Genomic DNA, 14,114 nt, shown 5'->3' with positions numbered 1-14,114 from the left:
ACCAAAAGTTTCAAGAAATGGACAACTTTTGCATAATGAGCGAAGACAAAGAAACTGAAATCTACTGTCACGCATTCTTAGAGACACAAATAAAAGGTGGAGTGTTCCTTAATGCGCCCTTTCATGTGTAGTGCAGTTCGTCAACGCAAAGTCAATACACGTGACATTGACGCCGCATCTCTTACGGAAGTTGTTGCTTTTGCAAACTTTTAAGAGTTGCGCTATTTGTTGACTAGTACGCGAATCTCGTAAACAAAGTGGCTCAGTGTTAATGAACTGCTCTCCTACTTTTCGCTTCAAAGCACATTGGCTTCCTTTCAAACCGTAGCCTTTAGTTGAAATCTTAACTTCCTTCAGTGATAAGTTTTGAAAGTGCGTTGAAAAAATGGGAAGTTATGTATTAAAGCAACAGGAAAGCGTATATACAGAACATAACTATTCGTACTAGGAATCTTCGTGATTTGTCGCACGCCAACAGAAGAATGACTGTGCTTGGCATGTCCAGCTTTCCTGCGGTGTTGGCTTAATAGTTATCCCGATAGCTATGCACACATGTCTCCGCCTTAGTTTTTGTTCACTATAACTGGGGTTAGAGAGAAAATAAACATTTTTATGTAAAAAGGAGACCGGACGGATTGAGGGTTAGGTCATCAGTGGAAGACTGCAGTGGCTTCTGGGCGACTTTTGTCTGAATAAAAAGAAACGCATTCTAGAAAGGCTGTTTTTCTTCTGGGGTTTCTCCTCTCCTATCGTTGGGCAATCGCGCACTCTTAACGCATTATTTCTGCGAACGGTTGGCTGGGCCTGTGCTAATCTTTTGAAGAACGTGTGCCGCCCTACGAACTGCGGACATGAATTCAAGGTTGAACTGCAGTTGAAAAATTGAACGGAATATTCCGGTTTAGGATCACAGCCCGTTAAACTCACGGAAAAAATTAACGGTGCTTTAGCTTTGGTTAAACCGAGTAAGAAGCGGTAGTAAAGCTATGGAAGTAAACCAGGGCGAATGACACAATATAAAGAAAGGTCTCATAAAAGAGAATCATTAATTACACAAGAAAGAACGTGCCTCTTAAAACAGTCGTTTATAAGTTCCTGTAACTAACCCAGTATTGGCAATAAAAACAATTTCGGTTGGAAAAAAGCTGTAAGCAATTGGTACTGTACTTCAGTTACTTTTAACGAAACCGAAGGATTACTTGTTTCTGCGTGAGCGCAAAGCACCTTTTTCCACAATTTCTCCTCTACCTTGTGGCGGCTACGCTGGTCGTGTCAATGGGAGATATGTGAACAAGGAATTTTTCATGTGGTGGTGAGCGACTGCTAGTCGTCACTGCATGAAATCGTTTCGAATGAAAAAGGGAGACACCGGAGAGTTTTTTTGGCAGAAGTAGCGTAACATCGATATCTCGAGGCTGCATACCATCAATAATTCATTACTCACAAACAGCTGGCAAGAGGGTGTGTTGAGAACCATATACTAGGGATGTGCCAGTACTTCTTTTCCCAAACATAATCGAGTACGAATGGAATATTGTGAAGAATATTCACTACTTACTCGAATATTCATAAAAGTAACAAATTGTCGTGCGAAACAATATGGATCCGATCCATGATGCTAGTGTGGTGTTCTGTTAAATGCATTATGTTTTTCGTTCGACAAATTGGGGAAGAGAGCAATCGATTCGCTATTAGAAACTTTCGAAGATTCGCACACGTCTACCATTCACTCACACGCTGAAGGTCTGGGTTTAAATTTTGCGCGGCAGTTTCAACGGACTCTGCAGCAGCCACCAGAGTGGTACAGTGAGCCAACATAGTGGCATGGGTATTAGGTAATCAGAGAGATTCTTTATGGAATGCGCGAAAAGTATAGGTCCCAGGACTGAACCATACGCAATACGTACAATAAACCGCGAACTTGAAGCGTGTTGGCCAGTGATAGCACAATGCGGTAGCCCGTTCAGATAGCCTTCGCAGAAAACAAGTGACACTCCCCTAAACCCTTATAGTTCTAATTTCTTCGCAATTAATTCTGAAAACCACTGCGCCGAATGCCTTTTTAATATCCAGAAATACACCTAAAGAAATATTGTTATTGCTGAGTGCTTCATTAATTTTCCCTGCCACGGAAAGCCCGGCCGTAGTTGTCGATACACTATTCTGGAAGTCAAGGTGGAATGATGGCAGAATGTTATTTTTGCTGACGAATTATGTAATTCTACGAGTCAGGGCTTTTTAGAAAAGAACGTTAATACAGATGAAGATTGGATTGGACATATAGTTTCCAAATTCGTTAGGAATTCTAATTTCGTAGATATTGTGACGAAGACGAAGCTGGCAGTGGCGCGGGACGGAGCGCCCGCGCTAGGCCAGCGGCCATTAAATCATCTCATAGCCATCGTTCACCACGCCTCATTCTTCGGCTGGCCGACACGTTACATTTGGTGTGAGGTGCTGGGGTCCTTTCATCGCCATCCTGGTCACGGAGCTTCGGCGTCCTGGGCCTGCCTTGGACGTCGGCTGTGAGTACCTGGTCAGCGCCGCACGGCCGTGCCCCAGCCCGCCCGACCTGAACCGACCTCGACGCTCACCCCAGCCCCGTCCCCCGCCCAGACCACACGACACGACGACCCAAGACCTGACGGACCCAAGACCCGACGCACCCAAGACCCCACCGACCCAAGACACCACCGACCCAAGACCCCACCGACCCAAGACCCCACTGACCCAAGACCCAAACATGAAGACACCGCCCCCCCTGCCCCTGCCGTTCGGTGCGTCCAGAGACCTCGGCCGTCAGCTCCTGGCACCCTACGGCGCGGATGCTTCGTGGACCGGGATCATTCTCTCATCTTTCTCATCGTGGCGGCCAGCACTGCACCATCTTCTACATATTGTTCGATCCTCCACTCAAGACTATCGCCATTTCGCCGTCTGTTCGTCACCGATCGGGACGATCGCTCGGAGGCCCCGGGTAGTGTGACGAAGACGAAGCTGGCAGTGGCGCGGGACGGAGCGCCCGCGCTAGGCCAGCGGCCATTAAATCATCTCATAGCCATCGTTCACCACGCCTCATTCTTCGGCTGGCCGCCACGTTACAATATAAACCACACTGACAAGCTTTTAACTATATGGTTAGGTACTCTACAGAAGGCTTTATTAAACAGTGAGAGTGAGGTAGTAGATAAGAAACCACTTTATTTTTCGCTGTGGACAGCGGAATGCCGTCTAGGACCGAGGCATTAATAGCCTGAACAACCTAAGTATACAGATTACGTCATCACAACTTTTGCGTATAAAATCGGAACTCAATTCGTTATAATTAGTCAGCGAAGGTTCACATGGAGCAGCCATACTTGAAAATAAATCAGTGTCCAGCGTGTAAGTAATAGTTGTTAAAATTATGATTTGTTTATATGGGGAGAAGGCCGTGTCACAAAGTATTCGAGTTTGCGCAGTAGGCGAATTAGCGATTTTATTGTAGCCCATATTTTCGCATATTTCGACGCATGTGTTAATTAGCTTGATGGAACATTACAATGATGTATGCGTCGAATGGCACCAAGCATGGGGAAGCATGCCCTAATATTCCAAAGATATTTTTACTTTCGAGTTGATTTCACTCGCAACAAGGTGATAGCCATGGTTGCAACGAAGTAACTACGAAATATTTTCCTGTAAAGTCTCATTAACAGCGCTCGGGGTCCTTGGTGGGACCACAAAGCTATTTCTTTTGCGAGCAACTAAAACTGAAACCTTATCGCGTAGTTGGGAGTGGAATTCAGCATGAAACAAAGAAAAGTCGGAACGAGTACCAGTATCTGTTGTGCGCATCAACTGCGTGCCGAAGTCTGTCATGTACGTCTTGACCGCTGTGAAGATCGAATATTATCGTCGTTATATGTGCAGTCCTCCTTCTTGTAAACGCTCCTCAAGGTATGTGAGACGCGCCTGTTTGTTTTTTGCACTGTTACGGCGCTACTAAACAGCGGTTCACAGAGCGATTTCTGGTGTGACCCTGAGGAAAACTGGTTGACTGCGAGAGGTTGGCCGAAATAAAGTTGAAACTATCGATTACTCGGTTACAGGTTAGAGAGATTTACATTTCAAAGCAACACTGTCAGCTATTCCGTGCATTGCAGTAAGGAAAAGCGAATTCATTTCGACCATCTGGGGTTCCTTGACGTGCAGTGAAGTCTAAGAACACGGGGTGCTTTTTATCGCTCAAAGAGGGATAGATTGCCCTACTAGGTGGTACATATTGAACCATGCACCAAAATCGGACAAAATAAGAGCTGTGTGTGAGTTATTTCGTTCTCGTTTTAGTTCGTTCTTAGCGCGTGTAATTCTTTGCGCTAATCAGCCGAACGCTACAGCCACTGAGCCAGCCTGGCGGTTTCATCTTTAATGAAGAGCGACTATTTTTGGAATGAAAAATCTGACTGTTTGCTTTTGGTGAACACCGTTAACGCTGATCATCTCCAATGTGTTGAGATGAGCTAACTGCTTCGTGTCAGTGCGAACAGCGCTAGTTAAAAGACGAACATAAACTCTTTGTAGGCACCCCTGGGATGAACTACGACTGATGTTTTATTGTGCATGAAGGGGAAATGTAAACTGAGAGAGCGCGAGAGATATAAGAGGGGAAAAAAAGGCCAATTAAAAATAAAAGGCTCGCTTGGTGACATCAGGCGCCAGATAAAGAATGTGCGCGTGTACACTAGTGCCTATTCAACGAGATGTTTTTGCCGATCAGATGGGCGAATGAATTGCTGACGCACGTATCACCTTGGACTTCCATGAAATACGTTTCGTATATCATGCTCGAGGTTACACCTGGAAGATATTGCTAGATGCGCACGTCGGATACATATGAACCGTATGTCATCCAAGGCCCAAGTGATACATGCATCGGCATTGATCATGCGTCCCGAAAAACTAGTGTCGTTCGCCTGTAGCTGAACATCAAGTACAGTTTGTCACTACTGCTGTTAACGTAAGAAAGACCAGACGGCCCTAAACAAGAGGAAATAAGCGACTGGAAGCAATGTGCTTGTATAAAAACAAGTAAAAATTACCTTAGGATCTTAGATCGCATCTGCTTTTTGTGAAAATGATAAACAAGGCTATGATGGAGTTTCCTTTTAAATCAGAATGCAATAAGCAAAAATATTCCTCTTCTCTACAGCTCTCCGGAGCTGCGAATGCCGTGAATGCTGTTCATAGTTGGCTTGCATAAGGAACGGTGACCACGATTCTTCAAGTAACCTGCTTTAGTATATGCTCTAACAGCTGAGCAATGCTGCCACTAGTGGTCATCGATGTGACGTCTGGTCTCGATATGCGGCTTTTTTTCCAAGCTGTTTCCAACATTCTTTTGAATCGAGAGGGTGAAAGGTGGTCAGCAGACAAAGATACGTCAGGTAAAAGGAGACTTGAATGCCATAGAGCAGCACAACCGTTCCGACAACATAGAAATTCATGAAGCTGAAAATTCGCCCGAAGAGAACGTGCTATCTAAGATAAATATAAAGATAAAGGAAGCAGTGCTGATCCAATACGGCGTTAATGCCTTGCACGCACTGCTAACAAAGGGTGCTAATATCCTCATAACCTTGGTTCGTTTTGACATGAAAGATACGCCTGGTAAGTGGCTCAAGAATAGGAACGAACTATGAACAGACAAGAAGTGCACTGTTTATCTGAACGAGAATCTGACAAAGCGGAACCCGCAGTTATTGCAGCATGCAACGTGGTGGATTTTGCTCTGCATGCATTCTGCTTTGCATGCTACAGACATGGAAGAATTTATGTCAGGAAGGAAAGCGCAAAACCGCCTATCTAATCAAAGATGAGGGTGACCTTGACAAGATTTCAACCTAGGCTGTTACTGACGCAGTACTCTTAAAACATGCGGAAAACAAACAATGAATTATTCTCACTTGCTTCCTAAGAAACTGAAACACGTTCATGGTTCGAAGTCACTGTTTATGCACTACTTAAATGCTTTAATATAAACACATGGCCGCTAAATACCAAACATTCAGAAATAGAGCTTCTACTGTTGTCTTCATTTGTCTTAAACAATGATGCTGTTATATTCACAGAAACTTGGATGAGTGATAATGACGCGTTCATTTTTCGACGTTACCAAAGCCATTTTCTTGCGGCGGGTTTTTGCTCGTCAATAACGCACTGAAATGTGACATTCTCGCCCAATTTTGTGTTTTTAGTGATGACTATGAAATATTAAAGGTCATGGCGTCATGGTTCTTACTGTAATCTTCCGACCCCCGATGAGAATATTTTTATCTTTACTTATTTTACTGATCAGTTTCTTCTATTTATAAACGAAAAAAAAAAATTGCCGACGATTACGTTACTTCCTAATGCAAAATTTGAGCGCACCAGCTGTTTCAGCAACTCATCGAAAGAGCCCGGACAGCAGCCTACACCAATGGGGTTCCGAGCTGAGAGCTCCAACCGCCGCTACAACCTCCTAAACTATTTCATTAAAATATTTAACCACCAGCTTTTCGATAGATTGAGGCAAACAATTCGAGCAAGACATGTGTGTACAATTACGAACAACTTGTTATTTTTCACACATATTCCTTCAGGGTTAACAGATAAGTGGAACGTGTAAATGAAGAGACGCGCGTCATAACAACCGCGTCCGCCAAAGCGAAGACGCTGGCTGAAACAACAGATACCCCAATATCCGCTTATGCGCTAAAGATCTGCGCTCTAAAAATTGAAAGATCTTGAAGGTGATCTGAATCTCGGCACAATGTGTAGCATTGGCTATACTCGGCGTTTTATTGTTGTGATTGAAAGCAAGAACTTTAAAATTGTCATGTCGAAACCTACTCGTATTATTTTATTATTTGTCCTTCAAAAACACTCATTGATCTTTTTATTAGAATTCTTAATGTTTCATATCTTCGATAAGCAGTAGTTCTTTGGAAGATTAGCGACCACTTATGTATAATTCACTTGGCTGAAAAGCCGAAATGCTGTAAAAAATCAAGGGCATTCCATGCTACCCAGATTTACTGTGAAAAGAGGTAAATTGTTTTTTCAGGAAAGGAAGTGGCGCAGTATCTGTCTCCCATATATCGGCGGTCACCTGAACCGCGCCGTAAGGGAAGGGATGAAGGTGGGAGTGAAAGAAAAAAGAGAGCAAAAGGTCCCGTAGCGGAGGTCTCCGGATTAATTTAGCCCACCTGGGGATCTTTAACGTGCACTGACATCGCACAGCACACGGGCGCCTCTTGCGTTTCGCCTGCATCGAAACGCGGCCGCCGGGGTCGGATTCGAACCCGGGTACTCCAGGTTTGACGCGTTCCGAGATGATATTCGCAGGACAGATTTCTCTGATTTTTATTCTGCGGAAGACTTCAATGTTCCCTACGGATCGCTTGTCGGCATTTTGAAAAACGTGTGTGCACAACATGTTTCCTATATAACCAAATGGCTACCGGAAGGTATAAGAAAGCCATTGATTACACATGATTTATTAAACAAAATTAAGGAAGGGAACCAAATAAACAACACGTGCAGTAAATGCAGGGACCCTCAATTGTTCATTTAATTTAGTGCCTAACCGAATTAGCTCAACAAAGGTCTCATGTCTGCTGAAGATCGGTATTTCTTTGAATACTTTAAGGAAGTAAGAATAATGTTATGGAATAACGTATTTTCCTGTTGAATGCCTCGAGAAAGGAGCGCCTGTGAAAGCGTAACAAGTGGCGACAGTGTGCTCACGGTAGTGGTGGTGACAGCTTTTTAATAAACTAAAGGAGAGTTTGCAGGCCAAAATTGGCCCTTTACATAGGTGGAATCCTTAGTCCGAGACCCCGCTGGACGAGGCCGCTACTCGCGCCCGTTGGACTAGAGCCCGTTGAGACTCCAGCCCCGAGCAGTTGAGTCGGGCTGCCTACCATTCCTCTCGGAAAGGGGAAAGATTCTTTTGACAGGCCCAAACAATGTGGTAGGTATCGGATACTTCCCCACAGTGAGGGCAGCGCCCATCAATTTCGGGGTCGAAATGTTTCTCTATTGCAGGACACAACAGAGTGTTGGTCTGCAGGCGTCTCAGTGTTCACTCATCGGCTTTACTCAGGCCCTTAGCAGGGACCGCGAAAAGCCGATGGCGTTCGCAATAGTCGTCCAGAATTTCCCTGAACCGCAGAAGCGGTTGCACAATCTCTGAGCCGGAAGAGCCTGGATGAGGTGCCCGGTAGGTAAGCGCTCGGGCAGCCGCGTCCGCAGCCTGATTACCTCTAATGCCCTGATGGCCCGGAGTCCAAACTATGCGTTTGGGCGAAGGGTCTGATTCTCTCACTGTGCGCTTTAATATACAACAGGCTAAAAGTGAAACCTCGCCAGCCAGGTAGTGTGGACAGGCTCGACGCGAATCTGTCACGATTACCTTCGAATTCAATTCCGAGGTGGCAAGCGCAATGGCTACTTCCTCGGCCTGCGCTGAATTTCGAGCTCGAAAGGACAGGCCGTTAACGCATTGGTCCTGGTGAACTACTGCGGCCGTGTAGAATCCAGTGGGCGACGGACCTGCCACGTCAACGTAGTATACACCCTGTTTGGATCCGTGTTGGTGTTCGAGGGCCCGAGCGCGCGCCTCTCGTCTGCCTTCGCATGCATGTGTGTCCATGTTGCGCTGGAGTGGAGGGACCCAGAGCTTCTGACGCCATTGCTCGGGAATCCGACACGTCTCCTTTGGAGTGCACTCGTGTTGGATGGGGACCACGATGTCGAATGCTCTTAACAGCTTCTTTAGAGACGTGACATTCATGCCTTGTGACTATACTGCCTATCCACACATCAATGATCGCATACAAAGTAGCTTCAAGACAGCAACCTACCGGGCTAGTTGATGTTGCATGTAATGAAGAAGTCAGCGAAGTCAGAAGTCCCTCGTCCGTTTTTTTTTTGCGCTGACTTGGGCTAACCTACTGGGCTAACCTGAGGTATTCTGTTTCTGAAGCTTAGGTTATACTAACGTTTATGGGTCTCTCCAAGCGTTGGGGCCACGCCGCAGTGGCTCAGTGGTTATGGCGCTCGATTACTGGCCCGAAAGACGCGGGTTCGATCCCGGCCGTGGCGGCTGAATTTCGATCGAGGCGAAATTTTAGCCTCATAGCCTGAGTCGCTTTGGGACGTTAAACCCTAATAAACCAAACTAGGCGTTTGGCCTATGATGCGGATGATTTTCAGATAATAATAATAAACTCCTGTATTTTCCAGAAAACATATTTACATTTTTAGGACAGGTTTACCCAAGCCAAAAGATTTGCAGAGAGTGCCCAGCAGTCGGTGAATGATGATGATATTGCAATAGAGGCGTGGCAAAACAAGGAAACAAAAGTACCTTTGACTTAATAATAGATTACGGTAGTCAACTTTATAATAGACATATTATTATCGCCACTTATTTATTTGACCTGTATTTTTAAGTAGTGTATTTGGAAATAAAATGCACGTGGCTAAAATAGTCGCAGTTAAAGGCTTATATAGTGGCTAAAATAGTCGCAAAAAGCTATGGGGCAAACATGGACAACCACAGGGAGGAGTAGCGCATCCACAAGCGCCCGTGCATGTGTTCAGTCCCCCAGTGGTTGTCTATGTTTGCGGTATAACCTTTTAGGAAATCATTTTGCACCAACTCACCCAAAAAGAAGTTTTAATGAAGGTGATAAGGATTCCCTCCGAAATTACAGAGTTATTTATCATTTTCCTGTCTCCTCCAGGGGCTTAGGAAAACTTAGTTCCTCGCGACTAGACAAATGCATAGAAAAAATGACATAGCAACAAGGTCGCAGTTTGGGTTCTGGAAAAATAAATCAGCTGAACTGGCGCTTCCCCATGAAAAGAGTACATCTTAAATAGTTTTGAAAAGGAGCATAATGTACTTGGTATTTTAATAGTATTGGAACGCCTTTGACTCTTGAAACCATCACTTGCTAATCAGAAAGTTGAGGACGTACAATATTAAAGGCCTTCCACTGCCACTATTAAAATCCTGTATTTCGAATCGTTCACAGTATACAAGTATTAGCAGCTTTTAGTCCAGCTCTCAAAGAATATTAAATGTGGAGTGCCGCTGTGCAGAATATTTGGACCTCCGCTCTTTAACCAATGCAATAACGACCTTGCAAACATCACCCGCGAAACATCATTTCTTATTTATACAAGCGACACAAGTATATTCCTTTCGTCTAGCGACTGCGGTACACTGACAGACAAAGAAAACATTGCTTTATCTCAATTAAACACCTGGACAGAACAAAATTGGTTAATAATAAATACAAAGAAAAGCAAGGCTTTTAGGTGTGACCAAAAGACAAACTTCTGCACACGAAGAAAGAGCAACTAGTCGATGCAAAAGAAACTGAGATAGATGACAAATTTAAAACCCCTAACGTTGTCTTCAACGAAACAGTACCATGGGATCATCATGTTTATAGTATCTTGTTGAACTCGCTCGAGTCGTAGGCCACTTATATCGCGTCAAAACGGCACTTCCAGCGAGGATTAAAGAGCTTGTATATATGTAAATTGCTGTTTTCTTCCCATCTTAACTATTGTCATCTTGTCTGCAGACGGACTACTCTAACAGTCTTAAATGAATTTACCTGCTTCAAAATAAAATCTGAAGAATTATGCTCTGTTTTAATCTTAAACAGAGTTCAAAGCAGTACTTTGACGACGTATGCATTGTAAAGGTTTTTGATACCTATAGTTTTTAAGTGCTTTTCCGGTATAAAAAGGAGAGACTTAGTCACGATGATTATTTAAGCCAAGCGCCTACCGAAAAACGGTATCACACGAGGTATTACGCCCAGTGGCAGGTTAAAACACCTAGGACAAATTATGGACTACAAATGATCGCTTACCAGTTGCCGACACACCTAAATACGCTACATCATAAAAATATTGATGTAATTAGTACGCCGATACAGGTGCTTTTGAAGTAATTCCTGCGTTTCAACGAATAGTCTGGTTGTACGTTGTTTTATTATTGATATTATTATAATGTGGGCATCACAAGTTTGATGTCATTGTGATGTTGTCGTCTCGTTTCTACTCAATGTTACCCAGATGCCTTTGTACATGCAGGGGCCGAGGGCTCGTCAAGCCCTTAAGACTTTTTTTTCCCCGGCCCAATTCATCCTTACGATTAATAAATCTCGGGTGTGATTATTATTATTATTGAAATGAATGTAAAGAGACAGCTTTCTTTTGTGTGGCTGGAAAAAAGGATATGCCTGAGCGAAGGTTCTAAACAAGTACCATTGAGTGAAAGCATGCACTTCCATACACGAGAAGAGACAGTCTTGTAACTGTCGGAATTTCCCAGAAAAAATTATAGGTCTATCGCTAAGTGAAAATATTTTATTCCTTCCCAAGGAGCCGTTCACAACTGCGTAAATCTGCTTCAAAACAGCCATCTCCCAAGGAAAAATGCTTCGCAGGAAGAGCGGCGCTTCTTTTCAAAGAAAACATTTCTGTCATACCCTCGTAAACGTTCGCGATTCGCCGCGGAACACAAGCATGAACACTTCTTATTGCAGGGCTACTACGGTGTGTATGTTCGACGAGAGCGCACGTGAAGCTAGACATTGTTTTTATTGCAACTAATCATGCAACAGGGTACCATTTATCTCGTCAACGAAGGGATAATCTTCAGTATACCATGCACCATGGAATTGCTTCCAGAGAGAAGATTTTCCGCGGTGTGCCGCTATTACTTAGTCTGTTCCACCATTTACTGAGCTGTGCGAACTGTAACTCGGCAGCGATCTGTGGAGCTGCGCAGATGTTCGCGAAATTTCCGCGAGATGTTCGCGGATTTTTGCGCGGTAAATCTTGCGAAACACAGCTATTTGAATTAATTACCGATGTTCATCATGCCGTCCACTCTTTGTGCCAAATAGATGCGATATTTATCGACTTCAGAAAAGCCTTTGATAAGGTTCCACATCAGCGCCTCATTAGAAAACTTGCATGCTTAAATATAAACACGAAGGTTGTCAAGTGGATATCTAATTTTCTATCAAACCGCACCCAGTCCGTTTTCGTTAATGACCATTCATCTCCACTTGCCTCCGTGAAATCTGGAGTGCCACAGGGTTCTGTGCTCGGACCAATCTTGTTTTTAGTCTACATAAATGACATCAGTAATAACCTGTGCTCTACAGTCCGTTTATTTGCAGATGATTGCGTGGTATATAGACAAATCAATAACCCTACGGATGCTTATTGTTTACAAGGGGACCTATAAATCTCGGTAATTGGTGCAGAGACTGGCAAATGGAGATTAATGTGTCAAAAACGAAAGCCATCACGTTCACGACGATCAAGCCGGAGTCCTATACTTATAGTATAAACGATGCCCAGCTGGAATCAGTGTCCAACATAAAGTATTTAGGCGTTCATTTATCATCCAACCTGTCATGGAACCTTCATATAGATATGACGCTCAGCAAGGCATCCAAAGCGCTTGGCTTCATTAGGCGCAACTTGCATCTGGCCAACTCGTCTACAAAACTTACGGCATACACTGCATTAATCCGCTCAAAACTCGAATACGCGTCGCTTATATGGAATCCACATCAGACCTATCTAATAAATAAAGTTGAATCTCTTCAAAACAAAGCTGCCCGGTTCATCGTAAAGAACTACTCACGCACAGCAAGCGTATCTGAAATGAAAAAGTCCCTTAACTTATCTCTGCTCGAGAAACGCAGGTTGCTTCAGCTCATGTCCTTCTTTCACAAACTTTACCATAGTCATTCACCATTTTCTGCGCTACACGTAGTACCAGCTAACCAAGTATTTCCGCGACTGGATCACCAACACAAAGTACAGCCCATTTTCGCCCGCACAAATCTGTTTTTTCAGTCACCGCTTCTTGTTGCCATTCGCAACTGGAATCAGCTCCCGGAAAACGTGGCATCCATCACTGACCACGTCACATTTGTCGACAATCTGAAGTGCTTCCTGGGGCTGTGAATGTTGTATGAGCCGCATACATCTACCTGTTTGCTTCATGTTCGAATTTTGTGTGCACTCGCCTGTTTGTGTATTTTCTCCGTATTCTAAACTTTTATTGTACCCCCCCCACCCCCCTATGTAATGCCCACACGGGCCTTTAGGGTAACTGAATAAAAAAAAAAAAAATGTACCGTGGGCCTCAAAATGAGGCATATATGCGTGTATTTGTTCTAAAGCAATGACGCTTTTTCCAGCGGTAGTCAAGAGGTAGCGCACCTGCTTCGTGACACAAAGTTCAGCGGCTCAATTACTTGTTTAGCTACAGCTCCCCCCCCCCCCCCCCCCCCCCCCCCTCTGGAGTTTCATAACAGATAGATCATATCTTGTACTGCAGAGGCCGTGCACTTTGTAGGAGTTCGACGACTCTAGAAAAAGGAGTGGAATGTCGAAGAAGTATTTGCACTACCCAAAGGTGCTCTCAGCGCTCCTTCATTTCTAACTGCGCAGGCAGGTAAGCAGACACTAAGAATCGATAGAATAGGTGCCACGAATGGAAGGGAAGAACCAATGAAAAAATTTTCAGAAAGAAATTATATAGAAATTGTGGATACCCCTTTTCCGCAATGCGAGAACCGTAAATGGGCATAGAAACCGAATTTGGGAGTAAAAGTAAAATAAACTCCATAATGAGCTCCCGGCATGATGCAGGTACCGGGGCAAGGCAAGGCGAGATGTAGCGGCCATACGATGATGGAGATACAGTAATTAGCCTAGATATAGAAATGAAGCGAAGAAAAGTAGCGGGAAAGAAACGCATTAAAGAGTTAGCGGTGAGGGAGAACTCAGGAGAGGGATGGGGAGGCAGTCAGGTGGGCAGATGAGATCAGAAATTTGCGCCGATAGCATGGCTGCCGCTGGTGGAGAAGAGACTTTTGTCTTGCGTTGGACTTAACCAGGCTGATGATAATGATTAGTTAGGTATACGTCAGGCTGTTTCAGAAATGCTTGGCGAGAATAGTAATATTATCGAACCTGGTAACACTAAAACGATTTAATTTCTTCATTGTGGGTGCCAAATCATTAACTATGCGTTT

At 44.2% G+C, this 14,114-nt stretch overlaps 1 protein-coding gene across 1 annotated transcript; it reads left to right on the top strand.

Moving 5' to 3' along the window:
• Positions 1 to 12,315: 12,315 nt before the first annotated feature.
• On the top strand, positions 12,316 to 13,137 carry LOC149343040 (uncharacterized). The gene has a single exon (XM_089542284.1). It carries the CDS (start codon positions 12,337 to 12,339, stop codon positions 13,036 to 13,038), a length of 702 nt encoding a protein of 233 aa, XP_089398410.1. The 5' UTR covers positions 12,316 to 12,336; the 3' UTR covers positions 13,039 to 13,137.
• Positions 13,138 to 14,114: the final 977 nt, after the last annotated feature.

Source organism: Amblyomma mixtum, chromosome 5 (assembly GCF_055824585.1).
Source record: "Amblyomma mixtum isolate Tamu chromosome 5, ASM5582458v1, whole genome shotgun sequence".
Lineage (NCBI taxonomy): Eukaryota > Metazoa > Arthropoda > Arachnida > Ixodida > Ixodidae > Amblyomma > Amblyomma mixtum.
The sequence above is the reverse complement of the archived record's forward strand: the minus strand, read 5'-3'. Positions and strand labels throughout refer to the sequence as shown.